At 44.0% G+C, this 27,079-nt stretch overlaps 2 protein-coding genes across 3 annotated transcripts; one reads left to right on the forward strand and one right to left on the reverse strand.

The window, feature by feature from the left end:
• Positions 1-4,235: 4,235 nt before the first annotated feature.
• Positions 4,236-16,998, reverse strand: LOC137431712 (protein FAM200C). The gene is made up of 2 exons (XM_068123341.2): positions 16,857-16,998; positions 4,236-6,217 (listed from the first exon to the last, which is right to left on the reverse strand). Exon 2 carries the CDS (start codon positions 5,730-5,732, stop codon positions 4,413-4,415), a length of 1,320 nt encoding a protein of 439 aa, XP_067979442.2. The 5' UTR covers positions 5,733-6,217; positions 16,857-16,998; the 3' UTR covers positions 4,236-4,412.
• A 238-nt stretch (positions 16,999-17,236) lies between these two features.
• Positions 17,237-22,823, forward strand: LOC137431714 (SOSS complex subunit B2). Of its 2 annotated transcripts, XR_010985329.2 has the most exons (7): positions 17,359-17,870; positions 18,061-18,199; positions 20,238-20,309; positions 21,083-21,155; positions 21,618-21,678; positions 21,768-21,879; positions 22,127-22,823. XR_010985329.2 is itself a non-coding variant. In XM_068123343.2 (6 exons), exons 1-6 carry the CDS (start codon positions 17,786-17,788, stop codon positions 22,342-22,344), a joined length of 648 nt encoding a protein of 215 aa, XP_067979444.1. In that variant the 5' UTR covers positions 17,237-17,785; the 3' UTR covers positions 22,345-22,823. The 2 variants fall into 2 exon arrangements, 1 of the variants encoding a protein (XP_067979444.1); XM_068123343.2 differs by lacking the exon at positions 21,768-21,879 and having other exon boundaries at positions 17,237-17,870.
• The last annotated feature ends 4,256 nt before the right edge of the window (positions 22,824-27,079 follow it).

Below are 27,079 nucleotides of genomic sequence, written 5' to 3' on the forward strand. Positions count from 1 at the left end.
TCGCTTATTTTTCAAGATATGCAGGTTACAAGGTTCAGACATACATGGCATCAGACATACATGGCGGCGGCCATCTTGGATTTTGACGTGGGTTGCACCCACACACCAAATTCGAATGCGGTCCTTCGCTTACGCACGCACGCCCACACGGACGCACGCACACACGCCCGCACGGACGGACGGACACACGGACGGAGGGGAAAGCCATAGTCCCCCTTTCGCTCCGCTGAGCGACGGGGGACAAAAATAAAAACGTGTGGTTATTTGCACTTAGCTCAATCGGCACTTTTCAACAAAAAATCAGCATCTGCGGCAATTAAGAAATCGGTTTTCGTAATCAGCACAAAATTCTGATTAGAAAATCATCTTCAAACCCATTGGCCTCAGACACATAATTAAAAGTGCGAGCTCTTGGTCGAATGCTCTTCATTAAGTTTGATGGTTCTGTAGCACCTGAGTGTGGTTATACTGGAAATAACTGCATGTGGATGTGACATCTATCAAATGGAATTTAAGAAAAACATCTGAAAATGTATTTGCTGTGAAGTGGTCATGCATTGGTAATGAGATGATATATTATGAAACCGTGCACTTTGGTAATGCAGTATAAAACTGCTCATCACGTTACCCTTATAACACATAGTAGTTGTCATTGCTGTGGTAGTTGATTTTGTTGTTGATTAGCCGATCCATCTCCCGGAAGCGATCCAGAGTTCCTTCGCATTTAAGATTTGCTCTTGCCTTGATGGATACAGTCCATGGTCTATATTTGTACTCTTAAAAACTATGGATGACGTCCAGAGAGGACTGAAAGGTGAACACGATCAGACCTGGGAAGTAACTTCTCTGCGTCGTCGATTTGTGGGGATTTAGTGGCCAGAATACTGTTTGGGCCCAGGTTATTTATTGCATTGATGGTGATGTACTGGAGCTATGGATGTATTTTTTATTGTTGACATTGATCGGTGGGGGGATATTTTGAAGGATGTTGTCGTTGTGTTATGTCTTTTTGTGATATTTGCGATCGCTTGCGGTAAGACATCTTGGCTCATGTCACCAATCCTGGACCAGATTACATCGTTTGACAAGAGAACCTGTTGAAGTTCATTTTGTGCCTGCTTTCTCAACACTAATTTTGTCATTTCCAGTGTACACGTTTTCACCAATTCTTCAGCAATTGTCTGAGGCTTTTTTTTTTCTTGGCACACAAAAATGCAACTTGGTAGGATATCAGTGGGGTACCGCCACGATGAAGTCGTATCCCTCTTAGTCTTCAGGCTGTCAAGATCATGTCCAGCATCCGTACCACCATGCCGGTTTAGAATAAAGCCGGATGGATGGACAGACACTTCTGCTTTTGGTAATAGATACACATAACAGGGTGCTTCAAAAAATGTTAACCTTTATATGGGACTATCGTTTTTAATGGAAAAGAACGGATAATACACTGTCACATGATAACAAATGTATACTAATAGCTTCAAGAAGTCAGTCTCCACTTGTTTGTCATCATTGTCAACACATGCCTGGAATCTTCTCCAGGTGGTCTCCAGAGCTCGGAGGCACATTTATTGTGGTATTGTTGCAATTACATTTTCAATTTTCTGTCGGAGGTCTCGCACATCACGTGGCTTGGTAGCATAAACACGTTCCTTTACCATACCCCACAGCCATAAATCACAAAGCGTGAGATCTGGCGAACGTGATGGCCATTTCACAGGCCCTCCTCTGCCAATCCATCTCCGCTCAAATTTTCTGTTAAGATGAGCGCGAACATTCAAAGGAAAGTGGGGTGGAGCACCAATTTTGGGTGGTCCAGAATAATATGAGAAAAAGATTGTAACAACTTTTTAATGTTCTCACCATCCAAAATTGTTCCTTTGGTCATAAAAACACTGCATGTGAAGTTTTAGGGATCTATTTTAATATTTAGAGGTAGCTCACCTAACTTGAAATTTCAGTATATATAGTCTATACACTATACAGGTGAAATTGGTATATAATGCAATACACAAATTACACATACAGTACATACAAATTCTAAACACATCTACCAGCTGGTTATTCAGTCTTTTCCAGTTAGGGTCTTCTTGTTGCTGTCAGGGAATGTTTTCTTGTGTTCCTGCACAACCTGCAGCAGGAACTGAAGTTGATCTTCATCATGTTTTAGCAGTCCACTGAACTCCTGAATTAGTGCAACTCCTCGTTCTGCATGGTCATTTACCACTTTCATGGCCTTCACAGTCTCACACGCTGCTTTAAAATCGTCTCGGTCTTCCCAAGTCTCTGGGTCTGCTTCCAGAAAACTGTCAGGAAGGTCCATCTTTTCAAAAAGCATGCGGGATTTCTGTGTAACAAAGTCTTCCAAACCACTTTCCTAAATATTTCCCAGATCAACTTGGATGCGCTTCAGAGGATCTTCTTGTCCTTCATTCTCCAGTGTGAGGATCATTTGTTGTTTCACTGCTGCAGGCACATTCTTGTCAAAAAATGCAAGACCAATCAGATCCTCTGATAAGTACCACAGATGGCCTGCTAGTTTCATGGTTGCTGCCTTCGAAAATTGCTTGGTTTACATCTTTGTACTGCACCAGAGATTTTAGAAGAAGCAAATCACTGTTTGGGGCAGAAGCCACAAGAGGAGCTGTCATCCATGCTCTGATGTAAATACGGATGGTGAAGATGGAAATGTCTCTGTCCTTTCTGCTCTTTGCTAGTGAGTTTGAACTGACTGAATAAGAGTGGCATTGGATGTGCCTGCTTCTTGTGCTTGTTGTTCACGGTAGGCCCTCGTTTCATGCCGCTCCCTTGCTGCTGCTTTCCGCTTCTCCTTCTGATTGAGCCTGGCATCAAAACCAGCCATGGAACCTTGCCACCCCTTCTCACGTTGGGCAAGTAAGAACTCTTTATCTTCCTGTATAGTCATCATGTTTAGAGCATCTGCATCAGCAACATCAAACAGATCATCAAAGCAAACAGTGAAGGCTTCTTCTTTTTCCAACTGAGTTTTCGACTTTCTATTCTTATTCTTCTTGAGAAGTCGCCATTGTTCAAACACTTTTTCAACCTTGGATTGGCAATGGAAAGGGTGGAAATGCGAATGGTTCGACGGATGTGCGGAGTATCGTTGAGAGAGAGGAAGACAAATGATGAATTGCGAAAGATGATGGGAACAGAGCCTGTGATTGATGCTGTGAAGAGGAACAGGTTGAGATGGTTTGGTCATGTGTTGAGGAAGGATGAAAGTGACTGGTTGAGAAGAGTGATGTAAATGAATGTAGAAGGAAGTCGAGGACGGGGAAGACCGAGAAAGACTTGGCTAAAGATGGTGGAAGAAGAAATGCGGGCAAGGGGGTTAACAAGGAGAGATGCAGAAAATAGGGCAAAATGGAGAAGATTGTCATGGGGACCGCAAGGCTAACCCCCGCTCTAGCAGGGAAAATGGCCTTTAAAATGCATGTTGTTGTTGTTGTTGTTGATTGGCAATGATGTATTTGTCTTGTAGGAATGTGTGCCATCTGCCAAAAACTTTGGATTTCATTGATCGTCAGAGCAGATGCCTCTCGTTTGGACTTCTTTAATGTCAGATGTTGGTACATAAAGAAACTCAGCACTTGCCGCAAGGAAGGTAGTTTTACACCAGTAATCACTTCGTTTAACGATCCTATAAGGTACACCCTTTCTCTGGATTTTGTAGCCATTGTGAATGAATCTGGGGAAGATACAGTAAGAAAAAAAGGTAATTAGAGGGAGTTCTTACAAAATTGGGTGTTTATTTTAATGGGGGTAGAAAAATAAGCATGGGAGACCATGTCAGGGACTTGAAATATAAGGGGAAACTGAACATCTAAACCAGGGGTTCTTAACCTTTCTAGTGTCGCGCCCCCTTTAGCAATTGTTGCTCGTCTCCACGCCCCCCTCCACCTACATCTGACGAAGCCGCTCGTTGGGGAGAGCGCGAGAGGGGTTTCCCCTCTCGCCGGGGGGGTCTGGGGGGGTATCCCCCAGGAAATTTTTGAATTCTAGGTGCTCTGTGGTGCATTCTGAGGGGTTTGTTCGTTGATATTGAAGCCAGCCAGGGCTGTGCCCTGGGCCCTGGCTATTGACGTAGATTCTGTTAACAGCCAGGGCCCTAAGCATGGCAGCCAGGGCCGGGCCCTGGCGGGCCCTGGCTTATTTCAAACACTAGATCTGGTACCCCTGAACAGATAATGTTCTTTCAAAATAACAAAGGAGAGATTACAAACCTCGTTTTATTGCATCAAAACGCAAACAAGCTCAAGGCACGGATCGATGAAAGGAAAGGGTAACTACACAAAACACGTTTGTTGAAATGTCACGTCAAAGGACGCAAAATCAATGAAACAACAATTTAGTCACTAAAGAAGCAATGCCAAAAATCTCACTAAATTTTAGTGAGATGGTTGGCACTGCTTCTTAGCTATCAGATCCGGAATTCGTGGTCGCGTGCCAGAGAGAGCACAGCGCAGATCTCCTTCAACGTTCAGCTTGCTTCTGTATTTGGTCTTGACAGCGACCAGCGCGGAGAATGCAGCCTCGCAGAGATACATGGATCCGAACATCGTCAGAATCCGAACAGCTTGAAGCGAGATCAGAGGATAAACAGGAAGATACTTGACCCAGAATGTCTCCAGGTCCAGAATTTCAAAGTCATCCTCAGCCGAGGAGTTGAACTTCAGCTCCAGAAACTCCTCCTGGACCTCGTCCGAAACATCAGCTACGTCGCATTGGAATGGGTTTCTGATGAATTTCCAGGTCTTTCGCTTTTCGTCCAAGTCAGGAAAGTAGCGGATGAAATCCGCTTTGAGTTCAGTCAGATGATCGATGATTTGGTTCTTTAACTTTGAATCGAGAAGGCCGTCCGGAACGGCAGAGTCCAAGTTTGGGAAACAAGCTATGTTTCCGGCCTCCATTCGGCATTTCCAGAGGTCGAGTTTAGCCATGAAGGCTCGAATGGCGTCGTATTGCGTGATAATGTTTATGTGCTTCCCTTGCAGTTTTTGGTTGATACCGTTGAGTGCTTCGAAGATGTCTACGAGGTAAGCTAGAGACAGTTGACATTCTCGGGACTGGAACATTTTGTAGAGATCCGCCTTCCGCTGCACGTCTAGGAATGTTGCGACTTCTTCCCTCAGCTCGTAGACTCGCCCCAACATGTTTCCCTTCGAAAGCCAACGCACGTTTGTGTGGAAAAGCAAGGCTTGATGATCGCAGTCCAAGTCCTTGCACAGCTGTTTGAACAGGCGACTGTTTAAGGCTCCACCTTTGATAAAGTTGACTACCTTGATAGCCAGGTTCAGGAAATCCCTCATTTCAGCGGGCAGGGTCTTAGATGCTAAGGACTCATGATGGATAACGCAGTGTGTACCAATAGCAGAGGGACTCTTTTGTTTCACCTTCGTAACGAAACCCGAACGCGAGCCAAGCATGGCCGGAGCTCCGTCTGTGCAAACACCTACCAACGCGTCCCATGAAAGTCGATTTTCTTCGAAGAACTTCGATACCACTTCAAAGACATCTGCTGCTGTCGTGTAAGTTTCCAGGGGATGACAAAATAGCATTTCCTCCTTCACGCTGTCGCCTAATATGAAACGAGCATACATGAGCAGCTGTGAACACTGAGCCACGTCTGTCGTTTCGTCGCATTGGATGGCAAAGACAGGCGAGGCCCTTATCTGGTCAGTCACTTGTTCTTTTATGTCCTGAGACATTTCATCGATCCGTCCCTTGATGGTAACGTTCGACAGGGAGATAGCCGAGAGTTTGTTCGCACTATCCTTCCCCAGGATGAGCTATGCCGCTCGCAGTAGACTCGGTTTAATGAGAGTCTCTCCGATTGTATGGCTCTTCTTGTTCTTTGCTACTAGCAGGGCAATCTCGTAGGACGCCTCAACGATCTTTGACGTCTGTTGCCGAAATGTCCCACTGCTGTCCAACTTAGCTCGCTTCAAGGCTTCCCTTTTCGCCACAAATAATGCCTGTGATTTGTCTGCTAGTTCAGGATGGGTTGTCCTCAAGTGGTGTTCCAAACGTGTTGGCCGCATGTCATCATTGCTCAGAGTCTTGTAACATATAACGCACTGAGGAACCTCTGCGTCACCCTTTTGAAGTGCCACAAATCCGAACTTGATGTACTCGTCTTGGTATTTCCTCTTTTTCGCACACATTGCCATTGACTTCGATTCCAGTTAATAATCTGTCAGAAGAAAAAAAGAAGTGTTAGTTGAGACTGAAACAAAACAAACTAGGAATTATATAAGGCGCTATTTTTTCGGTTAATTTTTTTTTTTCAGTAGGGGGATTATAATTTCCGTTTGGGGTTATTTAGATGTTTATACTGCCGTCCCGTGCCCCCTCTGAAAATTGCTCATGCCCCCCTTGGGGGGCGCGCCCCACAGGTTAAGAACCGAGGATCTAAACAGTTACAGTCACATTTTGGCAAAAAATGTCATTTTGTGAATGACAATAAAAAGAAAACATGTTAAACATAATTGATATAAGTGGGCCTATGCCCTATATAGCGCAATGTAGTATTGTAATGTTAGGCTAGGCATAGGATAGGCTAGGCTTTATTATATAGGCCTAGACAATAGACATAATAAATGCTGCTAAGTGTTCCAAGTACTACGACTATTTAATATAGGCCGAATATTATATTTGATTATAAAACCTTCATAATTACATACATTACCTTCATAAGTATCTTGTATCCAAGGAAACCATCCCAAAAGTGTCAGTGATATTGATCAGCAACAGACTTGTTCTAACTTGTCCTGGTCAGAGGTAGGTGATTTTATGGAAGGCCGAAATGTTTTTAAAAAGTCAAATTTTGAGATACTTGAATGTCAACAAATTTTCAGGATAAATGTGAAACCTTACCTCTACAGGGTACAATGCATACTGCATAGACCCCTCAAAACATATTTTCCTTCATAAAACATCAACAAGGCATGCAGGGTATTCATAACTCAACTTAAAATTCCTGTAAAAGTATGCGACAATCAGAAACTGTTTCAGTGTCCATGGTAAGACGTTAGTGTAAGACCATATGGGGAAACTTTGATGACCATGAGCTACCCATAAATATTATTCAATTTCATTTTTATTTCACCAGCAGTGTGTTTTTAGGTATTGGAACAGTTCTGGAGGGTGAGAACATGACATGTCAAAAAAAAATAAAAATTGTGGACCACCCCAAGCACCATCCAACTGAAAGTATCCGGTAAGCCAGATTTGTCGTGGCAGGTTGTCTTCTGCGTAATTCTCCATCATGTGCACGAAATCACCACCATTGATTGTGGCGTTTCCAAAAAAATACGGCCCTACCACTCCTGTTCCAGTGACTGCACACCAGACATTCACCTTCGGACTGTCTCATCCATACTCACGCATAACACGAGGATTCCCAGTACCCCAGAAGACACAGTTGTGTTTGTTCACGCGCCCGCTTATGTGAAAGGTTGCCTCATCGCTGAATGTCACTAGCCTGTGAATGTCAGGTTCCAAATTCTTCATCTCTAAGAAAACTTTGCAAGCCTCAACAAGAGCGGCTTTATCTGCAGGACGTAAGGCTTGCACATTCTGCAAATGATATGGCCATATTCCCAGGTCCTTGTTGAAGATTCTCCACACCGTTGCCCAGTGAAGACCACATTCTACGCTGAATTGTCTGGTTGATTTCCCTGCGCTATGCAAGAAAGCTTCTTGTGTAACAGCTATGTTTACAGGGGATCAGCCTGTTCATGGTCGACCGCTCTTCCCTTTGTAATTATCAGCAACTCAGCCGGTTTCGACGAACTTCTTGTAAACGCGAAATAAATGGTCAATCTCGAGGGTGGATCGCCGTTGAAATGCTCTCTGTATTTGTTGGGAACCACCGTGGGTGACTGAAAGAAGGTGACCTCCATGCAGCAACCTTTCTTCTTTGCTCCAAAGTCAATCTCGTTGCCATTTCAGTCAATTGCAAAGGAAAGAAAATTTTTTATCAGAGGTGTTGCCTGTATTACGGAGGAAGGTATAAATTGTTTGGTCATGATTTTTTGCTTGACCCCAATAATCAGCCCGTGGTGTTTATTGGAGGGGGAGGGGTGTGGGTGCATTTATTGGAAGAAATACTGTGTTGTATTTTAAGATCATAATAATACCATATCAACTGTTTAAAATGCATTCCGTTTTATATAGAAGCTAATCAGATCACAAGGTGATTTACATCATGTTTTCTGCCCAGTCTTGTAGCAGGGTGGAGGAAGAGTTAAAAAAGCGAGGTCAGAGGGTGGCAGGGGAGTATTAAAAGTGAGGTCGAGGATGGGAGGGAGGGGAAGATTGAGTCCGGAGGATGGGAGTGAAGTTGGGGGTGGGAGGGAGTAGGTAAATGTGAGGACGGATGGGGGCAGGGGTTAAAAGTGAGGCCGTAGGATGAGAGTGGGGAGGTAAAATGAGGTCAGAATGGCACGGTGCGTAAAAGTGAGGTCGGAGGAAGGTGCTGTAGTGGGGTACCATAGTGAAAATGTCGTTACACGGTGGAGAAAAGCACAATTTTTTCACCAAAGCATCTCCATGGTATACCTTCTAGAAAAAAAGTAAGCTCCAAAAAAAATGATGATGGGAAGTGTAATATCTGACGTCATTATGACATCATCAGCTAATTATTATGTAATCACTAATCAGTAATCATATATAAAAAAAAATCAATGACTTAGAACTAAGGTGTTAAGTGCATTTTAACATCAAAATATATGTTTCCGAGGTCAAGGATTTCAATGCACTTTTCATTTTTTTATTTTAGACAATCTTTAAAAGATTTATGATGTCATTATGACGTCATAAGCGAATTATTTCGCAATCATAATAAAAAAATGAATTAGTTAGAACTAGGCTATTAAGTGTATTTTGACATCGAAATATATGTTTCCGAGGTCAAGTAATTCACTGCAATTGTCATTTTTCTTCTTAGACAATGTTTAAAAGATTTATGACATCATTCTGACGTCATCCAGCAAGAAAAAAACTATTAGATTCGTCTGCACACAAATTCGTTTGATTAGTTAAGATCCACATATCACAAATGGCCTCTAAATGGGGTTATTATTATTATTTATAGTTAACATCCACATATCGAGAGTTCATAATAATCTTCCCGTTGAGTTACAGAATTTAAAACCACTAGAGCATTTTTTTTCAGTAATTTAGACTGAGCTATTATTAGTTACACTTCATCATTATGTCGTTAGCTGTTTTAATAAAGGGGTAAATGACACAAAATTATATATGCTGCATCAAATGTATATGCATATACATTATACAAATACTCGTGAATCTGTCCCATTTTGTAGCAGTGATTCCTTGAGATGCAAAAGAATATTAGCATATCGGCCTACATGTTGTTTCTTCTATCATTATTTTTATTACCTTGTTAAAAACACACAGTGACAGCTCCCCCTTCCTCACGCAAGTAATTCATTCTGGAGAGCCGCGATCTTTTTAGTTTTAGGATTCCCCTTTGCCTTCATTGGTGTCTTGAAGAGCGGGAGCGAATTCTTCTTGATTGGTGCATGAATGGATTTTGTTTTATCGATGAAGACTTCCCATCTGAATGTTTGGTACTGCTCAGAACCGAATGCCTCGATACTCTGAACTGTCTCCACAAGTGATTCATCGGCACAGTCACGAGAGTGCAAGACCACCAAGTCAGAATGATCATCAAGGAAAGGATTACCGTATTCGATGATCGTCTGGATGAGGCTGTTAGTTTGATTTCGAAAGGCTGCTTGCACTGATTGACCTTCTTCATGATGTTGGTACTTTACTTCAGGGTCCTCTTCAGGTAGGTAGTCACTTTCAAATTGTGTCAGCAGCCTGGCTTGCTCTGGACCAGCTATCATCCAGCGTCGGAAGGCATCTGGATTTTCGGTTAGGCCCACAGCTCCACCCTTGCCTTTTACTTTGGCATTCTCTTGTTCGTGGACTTGATCGATGGGAAGCGTGAAAAAACCTCTTTTGTGTTTTGTTCACAACCCAGTGCTTCTGGAAGTCCTTTGTTAGAGCGGCTGGTAAGGATTGCATGTCTCGGAGGTGGACGGAAACCCAACGGCAGTAGTTGTAGTGGTCCAGTGCAAAAAATAGAAACATGAGACTTTGAAGAGACTCAACATAGAGAAGAAAGTCTTTCTCTCTGTGCGCATGAATGAATATCATGATCAAGATCTCTGTTCGCAGCACTATGTCCCAGTACTGGAAAGTCGGACTCTTCTTTGCCATAGCCAGTCTCCAGGCCCCAAATGTCTCACTGTCACTGGACACAGCAGCTTGCTCATATGCTTCTTGTTGTAACCGTGATAGAGCTAAGGCAGTCACTTGGTGGGCATGTCGTGTCCGTGTCACATGAGCGGCATTGATGAAAGAGTTAGCTGTACCAGATGTTGCTACACCTGAATCAGTTAGAGCTACAGTCCAGCCACTGATCTAGGAAATCTCCTAGTGCATTCCACAAGGCCTTCTCCAAATGGAACCCGCCAAACATGATCAGGAATTCATTTTCACCGTGAGTTGCAGGCCAGGTCCATTGAATATACTTGCAGTTCGCAAAAATTGGAGTCACAAGTGAGTACTGGAATCTGGCCAGGGTTGAGGAACTCTGTGATGGACTTCAATATGTTCATGGCATGCTTGATCATGGCTGGTGAGTCTGCCTTCTCTTGAAATAGTGTAGAAGAGCAATCAAGGCAGGGGGGTCGAGCGGAGGTGATTGCTGAGATGCATGATAGGCAGCCCATGAGATAATGTCTCCCTTCTCACTTGCATTTCCGTCGAGAAGCTTGGAAGCATGCTGAATCCATTTCTCCTCCTTTTCTTTTGCTTCTTCAAGCCTCCCATTTACAGGTGTCATGATGACCTGTGGTACACTGGTATTTAATGCTTTCAGATGTACTGATTGAATTATGCTAAACAAATCTAGAAGGTGAGGTTTCTCATTTGGATTTGCAGGAAGAAAGCAAGTTGCCACCCGAACACGTCCGAGATTATCTTGTGTAGGAAATTGGATGACACTTATATCACTTCCATGGAACGATCCTTTGGCTGTAGTGGAAGAGGGATTATGGTCGATGTTATCCAGTGCACCAACAGTGAAGAGACCTTTCCTGAGAATAGATGGGCACACAATTTGGTCAGCAGTGAATTGGTCACATATTGCAGATGACAATTTATTCTCCAGTTGCAGAACACGGCTGTATGAGATGCTCAACCCTAGTTTAGCCAGTTGATCATTGAGTGTTCTGTTCCTTGTCAATGTGTGGATATTCAAGCCAATGTATACTGGAAGTGGAGGTTCTCTCTCAGGAGACTGTCGTTTGGGAGTAGCCAGTTTCGTGCACCTTTTCTTTGAATTGTGGAGGAACAACTGGGCGATTGTTTGAGAAGCCTGTGTGTCATTAACGTCGCTCTTCAAGTTTGGTCCATAAAGGATCATTGATGACAGGAGTGTAAGACTGGGATGCATTGTCTGGCACTTAGGGGGGAAACTGCCAGAAAACTTGAAATGTGTTTCTCCAAACATTTATTCTCTGTATATTTTTGCTACTTTTGCAAAAAGTAGCGCTTCTGATTGATAGTCATGTTCATGCAGAGCATCTTTCAGCATTTGTTGCATGCCTTCTGGAAATACAAGAACAATGTTCTTGCCATCTGTCTGTTCTTGCACACCGGTGTCGGCAAAGTGCTCAAGTAGCCTGCTTTTCAACCGGCTCTTGTTAATTGACACATCATGCCCAAGATTTTGAAGACGGCGTTCATACATCTCATGAAGATCTGAAAACTTGAACAGGTATGTCCCATCCTCAACGGCAAACTCAACATAAGACACCAACTCCACAAACGCTCTGGCATCTGCTCGTTCTCTTTCCGTGTTGGAAGAAACACCTTCACGGCGATGAGCCCGATGTCTGTTTCTGTATCGTGTTAAACAGTTCAGGTGGTACTTGGCTTCTAGGGTGATTAAATCACCCCCTGTTATTTTGTACAAGAGTTGGTCATCCTGCATATCAGTTGCCATCTTTCTGAGGGACTGATCAGCGCCAAATGTTTGGAAGTTGTGTAATTTTTGGTCGCCTGTTTTTTCACAGATGCACACACACTTGGCATCAAATACCGACTGCCGCTTTGACCGTCACATCTCAAGAGCTTCGGCTTCATGTTTTCTTTTCCTCATTACTTGTCTGTTGAGTTTGGAATTGTTAAATTTCTGATGGCAAGAACGATGCCATGAGGCATTATTTTTCACAAAAGTTTCTACTGTTCCTTCTGTTACATATTCTACATCAACTGGCAGTGCATTTATTTTTCTGAACTCCTCAACATTTCCCAGGAATGCAGCGTATACTTCTCTGGCATTACGTTTAAATCCTTTCTGTGGACAAGATAGTTTTTCCGGTGTAGTTTTCTTGCAGATTATGCAAGCACTCCAATCCATGATGAACTGAAATTGAAAGGAAATAGTCCACATAAGCATAAAAAGTACAATATCCAAACCAATATTATACGTTCCAATGCTGTAATTTGATAGAAAATTCATAAATACTTTTATTGGTTTCTTGCATTTCTAAATTTGAATAGCTAGACTAAGATCGCGTATATTCCAGGGAATGTATTGTTTGAACATGGTCTTAAATCACATTTGAGACCGGGCACCCTTGCATTTATCCCCTAATTCTTATGTTTTATTTTAATTTGTTTTGTTTTTTGTTTTTATTTTTTTACACATTTGAGTAATGACATCACTGCAACATAGTGAGCTTAAAAGGGCTTATATATCAATTACCTGTTTCTTGAAATATTAAATTAATGACTCAAAATCTCGGCACAGTACTTCACAACCTTATGTTATACATTAATTTGCGCTAATATCTTGTTCGTCTATTGTGACGTCATTAAATACACTTCCTGTCATCAGATTTTTTGGAGCTTACCCTCTTTTTGATCCTTATACGAGGTGTTCAAAAAGTATCCGACCTTTGTTCATAAAAAATACTCGTATCCAGATACAACAAACTTACACTAATCTCCTTCAAAATAGTCCCCTTGGGTTGCCACACACTTCTCCCAACGGTTCTGCCACTGTCGGAAGCAGCGCTGGAACGCCTCTTTTGGGATGGCGCACAGCTGGTCCGTCGCATTCCGCATGATGTCTTCTCTGGACTGAAATCTGGTCCCTTTCAGGGGCATTTTCAGCTTGGAGAAAAGCCAGAAGTCACACGGAGCCATGTCGGGAGAGTAGGGAGCCTGACGAAGCACAGGTGTGTTGTGTTTGGCCAAGAAACTCTGTATCAAATGTGAAGAATGGGCGGGTGCGTTATCGTGATGGAGCTGCCAATTGCCCGCTGCCCACAGGTCCGGCCGTTTGCGTCGCACAGCGTCACGAAGGCGACGCAGAACCTCTTGGTAATACTCCTTGGCGATGGTTGTGCCGTGTGGTGCGTACTCGTGATGAACCACGCCACTGGAGTCGAAGAAGACGGTCAGCATGACTTTGACATTGCTGCGGACCTGCCTTGCTTTTTTTGGCCTCGGGGATGGTGGATGCTTCCTTTGTGATGACTGCAACTTGGTTTCTGGGTCGTACCCATAAACCCAGGACTCATCGCCAGTGATCACTGTGTTGAGGAAGCTGGGATCGCTGTTCACAGTCTCCAGCATGTCCTGTGCGATCTCCAAACGGAGTTGCTTCTGCTCAATCGTTAGCAGCTTTGGTATGAACTTCGCTGAGATTCTCCTGAAGCCCAAATCCTCCTTCATAATGGAATGAACGGATCCAATGCTGACGCCCACCTCGTCTGCAAGTTCTCTGATCGTGATTCGACGATCATGCATCACCAGGGTCCTCAATTGGTCAATGCCGATCTCATTTCGGGATGTTTCAAGGGCCTCCCCGAACGTGCTTCACTCCACTGATGTGCGGCCATCTTTGAAGCGGTTGTACCACTCCTTTATCTGTGTGGTGCTCATTGCTTCGTCCCCGAAGGCCTGTTGAATCTTGCGGATCGTTTCCACTTGGGAATCGCCAAGCTTTACACAAAATTTGATGCAGTAGCATTGTTCAAGTTTTTCCGTCATTTTGTCAAAAACGAAAATCCGACGGCGCTCACTTACACTTCCTCACTCATCGGCGGTCTGCCGTCGAATGACAGCTTCTGCAGGTGGGAAAAAATTCACGCGTGCGCATTAGGATCGCCTACATACGTGCACCAATCAACGCCTCCCTAGCTTCATTTGTTTACGCACGACAAATTAAGGTCGCATACTTTTTGAACACACCTCGTACATGGGCAAAGCTTTGGTGAAACAATTGTGCTTTTGTCCACAGTGTAACGGTCCTTGGCATTTTTGTTAATAAGGTACCTCACTACTGGGGGTGGGAGTAAAATTAAGATGGGGGATGACGTGATGTTGGGGTAAAAGTGATGTTGGAGAATAGCAGCAGGTGCGGGGTACAAGTGAAATTGAAGGATGGGGGAAAGGCGGGGCAGAAAAAGTGCAGTTGAAAGATGGGGCCGGTGAAAGTGAGGTTGGAGGAGCAGGGTGGGATGGGGGATAAAAGTTGGGGTCGCACGATGGGCTGCGGAGGGGTGGGGGGTAAAAGTGAGGTTGGAGGCCAGGAGGGAGAGGTACGATTGAGGCCGGAGGATGGGAATGGGATGGAGAGGGGAGGTAAAATTGAGGTCGGAGAATGGGCTGGGGGTTGAAGGGGAAGTGCGCGCGGAGCATGGGGCAGGGCTGGGTGGGTAAAGGTAAGGTTGGAGGATGTGTGTTGGGTGGGGGATAAAAGTGAGGTTTGAGGATGTGGGGGTTAAAGTGAGGATGGAGAACGTGGGGGCTAAAGTTAAGTCGGAGGATGTAGGAGGAGGGGAAGAGGTAAAAGTGAGGTCAGAGAATGTTTGTGACGTTTGGGGAGGGGGAGTGAGAGGGGTGGGGGGAGGGGGCGAGGGAGCTATGAAGTCTGAGGATGGAGGCAGGGTTGAGGGGGGAGGAGGTAAAAGTGAGGTCAGAGGATTGTGGCAAGAGGGTGAAATAAGTGAGGTCAGAGGAGGAGGAGGGGTAAAAGTGAGGTCAGATTTGGGTGAGGGAGGAGGGGTAAAAGTGAGGCTTTGGGATGGGAGTGGGTAGGGGGGAGGGGGTAAAAATGAGTTTGGATGATGTTTGTGGGGTGGGGGCGTAAAAGTGAGGTCGCCGGATGGGGGAGGGGAGGTAAAAGTGATGTTGTAGGATTGCGGCAGGTGGGGGGTAAAAGTGAGATTGGAGGATGGGGGAAAGGCGGGGCAGAAAAAATGAGGTCAAAAGATTAGGATGGTGAAAGTGAGGTCAAAAGTGAGGTCGGAGGCTAGGGGAGAGGGGTAAAAGTGAGGTTTGAGGGTGTTTGTGGGGTGGGGTGTAAACGTGAGGTCGGAGGATGTGGGCTGGGTGGGGAGTTGGGGAGGTAAAAGTGAGGTCGGATGAAGGTGGGGGGTAGAAGTGAGATTGGAGGATGGGGGAAAGGCGGGGCAGAAAAAGTGAGGTCGAAAGATGGGGACAGTGAAAGTGAGGTCAGAGGAGCAGGGCAGGACAGGGGATAGAAGTGGGGATGCAGGATTGTGGGGGGGGGGAGGAGTAAAGGTGAGGTAGGAGAACTGGAGGGAGGGGTAAGACTGAGGCTGGAGGATGGGTGAGGTCGGAGGATGTGGGGGTTAAAGTGAGGTCGGAGGAAGTGGGCGGGGTGGGGAGGTAAATGTGAGGTCGGTGGATAAGACCAGGGGAGGAAGTGAGGTATGAGGGTGAAGAGGAGCGGAGTGTAAAAGCGAGGTCGGAGCATGTTTGGGGGGTTGGGGGGGGGGGGAGGGTGAAGTTGAGGATGGAGGCTGTGCATGGGGGGGGGGGGGGTGAAAGTGAGGTGGGAGGCTGTGGCTGGGGTTGGGGGGGGGGGAGGTGGTGAAGGTGAGGTGGGAGGCTGTGGCTGGGGTTAGGGGGTGGGGGGGGGTGGTGAAGGTGAGGATGGAGGCTGTGCATGGGGTAGGGAGGTGGGGGAGGGGGGTGAAAGTGAGGTGGGAGGCTGTGGCTGGGGTTAGGGGTGGGGGGGATGGTGGTGAAGGTGAGGTCGGAGTATGAGGGTGAGGATTCGGTAAAAGTGAGGTAAGGGGTGGGGGGTAAAAGGGAGGACAGGAGTGGGGGGGGGGGGAATGGAGGACAGGAGTGGGGGGGGGGAAGTGAGGCCAGGAGTGGCGGGGGGGGGGGGGAGTGAGGTCCGAGGATAGGGACAGGGGAGGTTTGCCACATCATAAGAATAACCCATTCCCTGCAAACCATTTTTTTGTTCAGGAAAGCAATTATTACTATAACATACCATTGCCGGAAATATTCACCTCGTAAATTAACAACCTATTTGACGTTCAAGAGCGGATGAGTGATGGTAATTGAAAATAGAAATAAACGAATGAACATCACGTTCGGCACGGTAAGGCCCGGGGTCTCCTAGGACCGTCTGTCTGTGTCAACAAGATATTTTCAGCTTGGAGGATAAAACAACCATCTGCCCAAGAAGCTTTTCAAAGACAAAGAAGCGTGAAAAACAAAGGGAAACCGTTAAATATCTTCTCACAAGGACAATTCATAATCTTTATTATAATAACCCGTGTTTGACTTAACAAAAAAAAAAGTGAACTTTGCTTTGTATTTCCACTCCGACCTCCATCGAATTGATATGATTATTCGGCACAGTCGAGCGAGTTATTGACGATTCTGAGGCGATTTTGTGACGAAATTATTTATTGTTTTAGAGCGAAACATACAGTGCTGCTGAAAATTTTACAAACCTGACGTAGCTTGGAGGTAAATGTCCTGCGAGAACCTAGTATTTTTCACCCAGGTGCCAAATTGATAGCGCTGGTACGGAAAAATGGCGATCAGAGAGGGGCTAATGCCGAACGATCACGTGATAGTGATACACAACCTCCTGCATTTTCGACGCCATGATGTCATCACGGCGTGTTCGGCGCACGAATGGAATGACGTCAATACGTTCAGCCAAGCGTAATGACCGTTTGGAAGAAAATTTTGCGATTAAGGAACGTACGATCTTTAAATATTGAAAAATGAACAAATTATCGGAACTCAGTTAAAAAACAATTCATTATTTTTGTATTAATTATACCCGACGGTGACGTGCAGGTCAAGCTTCTTGCCACGCCCTACTGCGAAGCGAGCGAACGTCATTGGCCGCCCGGTGGTGACGAATGGCTGGGCGTGGCTAACATGCGAGCACGCTGGCGGTTTCGCCCAGCTCGTGCTATAAAAGAATAACGAACTCAAATTGTCGGGTACTGGTAGTGACTTCGTAGAGCTACCAGCGTAGTAGGACGAGGTGGTTTATCGCGGCTCGAAGTGAACGCATCAGGCGTCGAGGTCGCTGTGCCGTCCACGCAACCGTATTAGCTGCGAAGGCTCCACTTGTAGTAACAAAGTTGTGTGTTGTAAGGACACCCGAGTTGCTCGGCGGTTGTGAGGTGTAGTCGAGACGGAAGGGATAATAGCGCTAGGCCGAACGCGGGACCCGCACGCCAGCCCGTGTTGTGCGAATAATGCAGTTAGGTAGCCCTCTAGCGTCTCGCCCGGCGTTGCGTTTCTTGTCTTTGCTTCGATCGTGACCCCCTTTGGTCGCAGCCCCGAGTAAGGGGGGAGGGCTCGGCGTCTGCCCTGCCCCCTTACCTTTTTCAAAAGTCCAAATTGCCCGTGGACTCCAAAAATGTCGAACGGCGACACGGTGTGCATTAAAGAGATTAAGACTGGGCATAAAAATCTGAACGTTGTGTTCATAGTCCTGGAAATAGGTAAGGAGACCAAAAAAAAAAAAAAAATTTGTAAAATAAATGTTCTTTTAATAATTTTATTGTGTGAATATGTCCTTGAGATCTATTTCAATATTTGAAGTTTCATGTGACAAGGGTCAGTTTTGAGGTTTACTTCCCAGGTATAGTGGCCGAAAATCCCCCTTGGTGTGTGTGTGTCTGTGTCTGCCAGGGCGCGTGACCAAGACAAAGGATGGTCACGAGGTGCGGTCTTGTAAAGTGGCTGATAAGACCGGCAGCATCACGGTATCGGTGTGGGACTACGTGGGCAGCCTTATTCAGCCCGGGGACATTCTGCGGCTCAACAGAGGGTACCCACTGGGGATTGGCATGTGGACCACGTGATCATGTTTTTTTTGTTTTTTTTGCATAGAAACAAACAAACTAAGGTTCTAATGAGTGCAAGGTTGTACATTGTTGGGATAATTCAAGAATTGGTGGTTTGGATTGATTTGGAGCAATTTATCAGTGTGTGCGCCGTCCCTTGGATGGACGTTAAGCCGGCTGTCCCATCTGCCGGAATCGATTGGGGGACGTTAAAGATCACACGGTGTCCTTTGCGAAGAGTAGGTGAGCAAACGCCGGCACCATGAGCAAATTCCTTAAAGATCCCCCAAAGTTGTCTGAGGCCCACCTTGCACTCTGATGCTGAGGGTCAGAGCTCCCAGTTGATACCCCATAATCCAAAAAAACATCTCCTGGAGACAATTCCTTAAGGTTGATTTATTGGTTGCTAATGGCAACCCATTTATTTATTACCTCTGCCACCAAAGGTGGATGGAGGTTATGTTTTCACCCCTGTCTGTCTGTGAACAAAATATCTCAAAACGTTGTGGACGGATTCGGACGAAATTTGGCAGAGATGTAGCGTATGTGACAAGGACGAAATGATTAGATTTTTGTGAAGATCCGGATTCGGTTACTAGAATTTTGTAAGTGATTCTTCACCATTGGGAGATCAGGGCAAAAACTATGCATTGCAGGATATCTCAAAAAGTTGTGGATGGATTTGGACGAAATTTGTTGGACAGGTTGGGTGTCTGACGAGGAAGAATAGATTAAATTTTGGTGGAGATCCAGATCCGGATCCGGCTACGAGAATTTTTTAAGTGATTCTTCACCATTGGGAGATCAGGGCAAAAACTATACATTGCAGGATATCTCAAAAAGTTGTGGATGGATTTGGACAAAATTTGTTGGACAGGTTGGGTGTCTGACAAGGAGGATTCGATTCGATTTTGGTGAAGATCTGAATATGGATTCGGATATGAGAATTATTTAATTTTTAAGTGATTCTTCACCATTGGGGGATAGGGCCAAAAATAATACATAGCAGGATATCTTAAAAAGGTATGGATGGATTTGGATGAAACCTGTTGGACAGGTTGTGTGTGTGTGACAAGGAAGAATCGATGAAATTTTGGTGAAGATCGGGATCCAGATCCAGCTAGTATAATTTTTTAAGTGATTCTTCAACATTGAGTGATATGGCCAACCAGGTGGAGGTATGCTCTCTACTGAGTGCCGTTTTAGTACCTTAGATGCCTTTTAATGGAGAATTTTGTAATTGTTGTTTGAAAATGATCACGTAATGAATGGTCCGGCCGTTTTCTTTTTGAAATTTTGACACGAGGCAGCATGTAATTTAACAATTCGACAGCATGAAATTGGCCAAGCGATACGATGCTAAGTGGTCCTTGTATTAAACTTGGTACTTGTCATCATTTGTCTTGATTGTGCATCCTATGTGCATCGCCGACTCGTAAGTCCAGTCAACCGCAATGTATTTGCTTTTACGTCCGTCACATTTGACCAAATAAGCCGAAATGGCCTTGTATTCTGAATGCAGGCTGGCCAGATTAACTTTCAGTTTGAGGCCTTGTAAGCATCCAGCGTTTGTGCATAAAACTGCGTAGGCAGACAATTTTATTGCAATATCGGATTGATCGGCCATTATCTTGTTGATGTGCATACATACTCGTGGATCAGACAGCTGGTTTATTGTCTACCCCCTCAAATCCTCCACCAGAACGAAATGTTCTTCATGAAGCAGCATCTGCTCCCATAATGGCAAAACAGTAGTTTTTAGTGGGATGGGACGTTTAAAGCTTTGATCCTGATTTATTGGATAAAAGGTGTGACTATCCTCCCATGAGAAACAAATGCACATGGACAGATAAGTAGAGCCAGGTGACTTTTTGGACAAATGAGTTGCAATGAGCATGTATTGTAATTGCTCTTTAAATCCTGTAAATGACGTCTGCCAGCATTGTATTGTTTTTGTAAAACTTCATCTTTTTTTTTTTTTTTAACTGACTTCCTGATTTATTTTTTTTCACCTCCCTCAAGGTATGCAACCTTGTTTAAGGATTGCCTCACCCTTTACACTGGAAAAGGTGGAGACCTGCAAAAGATTGGAGAGTAAGGATTTTTTTTTGTTTTCTGAAAATGCAACTGTTCAGGGACGATGTTTAAAAGTTGGTAGAGTGGATTTTTGGCCCAAGTTTACTTTTGAAGTGTACTTTGTGAACGTAAACGTAATTTTACTCTGTGAACTCACGTAATGTCAAATTTGACTAAGAGTAGTAAGCGGTGTAATATATGGAGCTTCCGCTCCGAGTCCGGAAGATCGCTGGTTCAAACCCTGGCCGAGTCGTACCGAACACTTTAATATGGTACATGCCCCTTCCTTCGTTTGGAATTCAGCATTTAAGAGGATGTAACAGCCGAACAACGCTGGGAACGCAATGGCAAACGACCCAGGATAACCCTTGCCAAGAAACTGCTTTGGCAGCATCAACACTCTGTAAAGAGTAGGGTACATCAAATTAAGGGGAGATTGCTATATATTGTACGATTAATGTGCATCAGATTATGTGAAATATAGTTTTGATAAGAAAATTATTAAACCTTAATTTGGAAGGTGATCGTCATGCATATGTAATTCTTTCATTTTATAGCAAGTATTCACCACCACTAACGACCACAAATCTTCAGGAAGCATTTATTAATTTTTCTGCAATGCCAGATTTTTCTTTCCGTGGTGAAAGTTGTGCAAATGTTAAGTTCTGCATTGTGGTTGCACTATTTGCATTTCCACAAAACGGTTTTGATCATTCCACCAAAAAGCATGTCCAACGTGGCCTTGAGAGGCGTTGAATGGCTTGTCTCGTCGCTGTGTCTGCTTCTGGCAGGTTCTGCATGGCGTTTTCAGAAGTGCCAAATTTCAGCGAACCCAATATGGATCATTTGCCTTCGAATAAACCGGTGAGGTTCGGTTTCGTGTTGGCACCACACTTCCCTGTATAATATACACCATAATATAAGGCCCGTCTTGGGCGACACACGCGGATGCAGATAGCGGGATCCTTTTTTATACAGTTAATGGAGATGTTTGACCTGGTCTTGTCCCATGACGCGAAGTTGAAAGCCATCGCTTTTGAGTAATTTTGAATGAGGAGCACACCCTGACGTTGGGTGTTCTCGGGTTTGTCGGTAATGCCGCAGCTAATTTTATTAATGTCGCTTGATCGCAGAAACTTGAACCTGATCTCGGAAGCTCGATGTTTATCTTTATCTCGGAAGCAACAGTTGGAGAAATTGTTTTGAATTCCATTTCTGACAGTTTTTGTTCACGTTTGCTTTTTAGAAGGACGAACGATCGAACTTGGCAAGGCACAAACCGAGTTTGCCACTGATTTGTCTTTTTGTCTCGTCTGTGTTTGACAGGTTGATGGTCGAAGCAATTCACCAATCAACATGCTACAGGGTGCCCCTCCTGCTGCTGCAGGTATGTGTGCGGCAAGCGTGCACGTACACTGGTATCATCCAGTCACACAACCCACAGAACGCAAAGTTCCTGTTCCCACTTTTGTGCAGGCTTGTCGGTGACGTGAGCTGTAATGGCAAGCTTTGCTGTTGATGTCACTGCAAAGGTCACCATAGTTTTATTTACTTATTTCACAGGCTCAAGTCCAAAAATTGTTTAAAGGTAACACCCTCTTCAGCTAAAAAGTAAAACTATGTATGTTCTGCTCTTTCTGATGTTTTAATGTTTATTTTGTTGAAACCTCCCCACCTCAACATCGACAGTTCAAATACCTCCCTTGAAGTGCTACTTTTTAGTGTTTCAACATGCATGCTTTCACTACCTTGTTGTGCTGCGATGGTTCAAAATGGCATGAAGAAACTTGTTGGCTCATCCTTATTATTGATGGGGTTTCTTTTTCCTAATACAGGAAATGGCCTCCAGCCCCAGATAGGTTCAGGGGCTCAGGGCTCGGGCTTTGCCTCTACAGCCTTCCAGCAGCCAGTAGCTCAACATGCTGGTCCTGGTTCTGGTCGGGGGAACGGCAGAGGACTACTGCCCACGCCAGCAGCAACGTCAAACCCAGCAGGAGGTGGAGGTTCCAACTTGAGTAACGGCAGGGACCCTCGCCGTGGTGGTAGAAGATGAATCCGAATCCCGATCGAAAGGGACCTCTGCTGGGGGAATCTGCACCTTCTCCTTTTTATTTTTTTATTTTTTTTTGGACATACCTGTCTGTACTTGAAAAATAGGCACGAATTTGAGAGATGAACCTTTGGCCTGTTGACACTTACAAGTGCGTGGTGCTACAAGAGAAGCCGTTTCGTCTGCATACGTGCCACCACGTTTAAGCAGGCCTGCCACGTGCAATCGTGGGATCTGGGATGAAGGATAAATTGCTACAACCCTTATATTGCTTCTTCTTTTTATGGCTCTAAACTGGTTGAATGAAAATTATACTTTTGACAAAACAATTTTGTCAAAAGGAGAATTTGAAATTTAAAAAAAAAACAGACCGGTTTCTAAAACTGTTAATACTCCCCTCGATTTAATTCTATTTTTTTTTTAATTGAAATGAGAATTTTCCAAATGTGTGGGAAGGTTAAAAATAAATTGAATGAAAGGAACGAAGTGCAGACTAATTAGCTTCATATAGTTGGAGGCGATTCAAACAGGAAGAGGCTTGTTGGCTTAATTATCTTATTGAATGATGTTGGTGCTATCTGCTAAGTTGATGATTTATGTTATCTTAGGGGACAGCATGTGATATCGTACTTGGCATAGACAACTGTTTTAGTTGGGTTTGTGCTTCATGGGATTCCAGCAGAAAATGCTTAAAGGGTTTACAGGTCTGTGACATCACATATCTCTTGTATGTCAATACTTTGTCTACGAGGCTCATAGTCTTGGGATAACGACCACGCCTTTTTGAATCTTCCGATGCACAGGGCTGCCGAAACGGTTTCCTTGGCTATTGGGCGCAATCCTGGACGGGTCATCACTCCGACGCAGGATACTCGAATGGCTCATTCTTCCCAGTAAGCTGGTACTCATTTTGCTGACCTCAGGAGGATGATGGGCTGAGTCGACCCACCTGGTGTTAATTCAACAGCATAACAGGGGCTCAAACTCAGGACCTTGCAATCTCAAGCCAGCCAGTTTAACCGTTATGTTAGCACCAGGCTGATCATATTCTTGGGCCATCGATATACTTTTTAGATTGGAAGAAGGTACTATGGATGGTTAAAAATTAAGGGAGAATGGGTGACCTCACTGAACGTTGTTTGGTGACCTCGCTCCCATTTCTATGGACAAATACACCTGGCACCCATCCTGGTGGTGGCACCTATCTTTCCAAGCCAGATTTCTTTGCTCCTATGGAAATCGAACTAACACCAATCAGGACAGTGCACTAATGTTTTTTGCATGGGGTGAGGGAAGGAAAGGGGGTTCAGGGAGGAGGAATGAAAGATGTATTGGGAAGGAAGGGGTCGATGTTTGGCCACAATCCTTATAATGTCGGTAGAAGATGCCCAGGCGTAAAGGCCAAGGTGTTTGGTATTCTTTGCATTATTTTGGTATCAAAAGATGCACATTATTTTCTGCACATTATTTATTTATTTGTAATAGGGTACCTTACAACTGAAAGTATTTCATAATGGCCTGGCTAAAAATATCCAACTGTTTTGGAAATGAACGTCTTGTTGAGACTGCTTTGATGTAAAGTGAAAGGTTCAATTATCTCTCCAATATTGTCCCAGATATATGCAAGACTTGTTGGAGGCTTCATATTTAAAGCAAACTTTTCAGCTCGGTCCAACACGCTCCAATGAAATTTCCAGTAGGTTCCCGAAAGTACCAGAAGGCCCAAAGACTCATGAACATTTGGCCAAGATGTCCGTGTGCATATAATAAACACTGCTAACAAGACATCAAATTGTAGAATTAGCTATCCCATCTTAACTTCTATTTAACCAAGAGTATGTCTTTAAACTGCTGCAATGGCCAAGTTAATTTACTTTTAAATTACTTAAACGGGATGTCAATATGACACAGGTGTGATGAGATGAGTGCATAACCTGGCAATGCGTTGGTGGTGGTGTATCGCAAACACCCCTGTCTCGAGACGATGGCCGTCGCTTTGTGACGGTGTCTTTCGTGTTGAGCTTGTTTGACTGATCTTGGTGGAACAGAATTCCCTACCAGTTGTCACAGTGGTTAGCCTCTTCCTGGTAGTTTATTTGATGGCTGATGTTACATAGTTCACTATATATAGTACCTTCAGGTTTGTTCGAGGCTTGTTAGATTTCAATATCTATCCTTGGGTCGCCCCTTTCTCTGCAGTCTTTCACAATGAGAACACATTGCCATCTTGTATTGTTTACCACACCCACCTATCATGTTAAAAAAAAAAAAATTGCTTTGAACACCTTTCTCTACTAACAGCCCTCCCTAGTCAGTCTGGTGGTTGTGTGTTGGTTTTGTGTCCCTGCCCTGTTGTTGGTTTTGTGTCCCTGCCATGTTGTTGGTTTATAGACAATCCATCTTCTTGTCAACCCTTTTTTTTTGTCCCCAAGAATCAAAAGTTTTAAGAAAATGGTTCCTCCTTTTTGAGGGGTAAACAATATATGTTATGTATACTTGGTAGAACAGAGGTTAGGAAGACCACATCAAAATTTGAAGATAATCAAGGAAGAAGGAATAGGAAATAAAGACCAAGAGATTTTAAATTTAAGCAATGTTTGGTATGCTTGAATCGAAAGAATTGTACACAATGTTCATTGTATGAAGTCACAAGTCGTCCAAGACTGAATTAACAAGCTGTTTGTGAGTGACATCTGTTGAAGCAGATTCTTAGAAGTGGTGAGAGCATGAGAAATTTTATGCATAGCCAGGGATGTCTGACCCACTCTCAAATTTGCTCCATTGCGGGTGGGTGTCCCAAAGATTAAATTGCTCAGATGAGTGTGTTCAGAAGTCAAAAACTATTCTACCTAAAACTTTAGGGTGTTTGTTTAAAAGTTATGCATCTTTAACCCTATTCAAGCTGGGGGGTTGGGGGGGGGAGGCCAAAAAGAACTTCACGATTTCTCCGTAACTCCTGCAAATTGCCCAATACTGTTTGTTGATTTTTTTTTCCTTCGAGTCTAGTGCATCTTTTGATACCAAATGTATGCAAAAAAAAAACTTGAAAATATGTATAGAACTAGCATACTTGCTAATAATAATAATTAGATAATTAAAAACGACATTTTATCTCACTAATTCAATGATATAGGCATATTGTTAAGATTTTATATCTACACACTAAATTTTGTGGCAATTGGGCGTTTCTTCTCCCAGATCTTAGGCGATGGGGTGTGGGAGGGTGCGAGTGGGAGAGGAGGGTTAAATGCCCCCCTCCTGCCTAAACATACTTTGAAAAAGCACAGCCTGAAGAGGGTTGTACTACCTGCACAAGACATGCTGCTGGACCAAGCACTTTCTCCACCTACCCATCAACTGACCCATCCATCCAAACTAACCCACTCATAATCCATGCATCAATCCCTCCTTATGATCTCTTACTTTCATACTAGGCTTAAAAAACATCTGGATACTGTTTTTACATTGCTTTTGTGCCTAGGAAGAACTCAGCAATGCATCACAATCCACCAAGGGTACTTTGTGCTTGCTTTTCTTTCTTTCCTTCTTTCTTTCTGAGTAATTAAATAATTAATTAATTCAATAATTAATTCCATTTAATTGCCAACAAAAGTCTTCAGCAAAAACACTGTTGTTAAGCAACTCTGAATTCTTCTATGTGGGTGCTTACGACCTCAGCACCTGCAGGGTTTGTATTTACAATCAGGACAAAACACCTTGAGCCAAATTTACAAAAAGCGTTTAAGAGTTAAGTGCGTCTTAAAGCAAGCATTGCATGGATTACAATTCGTAGTTTGCATGGGACGGTGAATATGGATGTGTTAGGAGTGCTTGAATTAGCTCGAGGAGGCAGAAGAGGATAGGAATGGGGAAGTTCACTGACGTGCATTGAGAATCTTCAAGGATAGAGGCAATCCTCTGGAAAAGAATGACTATCAAATTTGTTCCACGTTAGACTCTCCAATAAATCATTTAGTTGGCTACTCAATCTAGTGTAAAATGACCTGGATCAACCTACGATGTTTATTCGGGTGATTTTTAGCTACATGAGGCAAAAAAAAAAATTGAATTGTTTTACTCCTAACCTTTAATTTTTTTGGTATTGAGGGAAAACTTCTGCATGTGAAATATTTTTTGAATACATCAAGCTTTAGGGGTTGCACAGTAACCCATGGTTGCCAACCACTCAAAGTTTGTGCCCGATAAGCATCGATTTCCTGCAATCGGGAAACCTCTTGTGATGTTCTATCACAACTTGAAGCAGATACTGGGTTTGCTGTTCATCCCTTGTCAGGAGACGATGTAATCTTCAATGAGAGCAACTGCATACACCAGAGTACAACAATATGCATTTTAAGGCCATTTTCCCTGCTAGAGCGGGGGTTAGCCTTGCGGTCCCCATGACAATCTTCTCCATTTTGCCCTATTTTCTGCATCTCTCCTTGTTAACCCCCTTGCCCGTATTTCTTCTTCCACCATCTTTAGCCAAGTCTTTCTCGGTCTTCCCCGTTCTCTACTTCCTTCTACATTCATTTCCATCACTCTTCTCAACCAGTCACTTTCATCCTTCCTCAACACATGACCAAACCATCTCAACCTGTTCCTCTTCACAGCATCAATCACAGGCTCTATTCCCATCATCTTTCGCAATTCATCATTTGTCTTTCTCTCTCTCAACGACACTCCGCACATCCACCGAACCATTCGCATTTCCACCCTTTCCAGCCTTCGTTGCTGC

Source organism: Myxine glutinosa, chromosome 7 (genome assembly GCF_964187855.1).
Source record: "Myxine glutinosa chromosome 7, kmMyxGlut1.1, whole genome shotgun sequence".
Taxonomy (NCBI): domain Eukaryota; kingdom Metazoa; phylum Chordata; class Myxini; order Myxiniformes; family Myxinidae; genus Myxine; species Myxine glutinosa.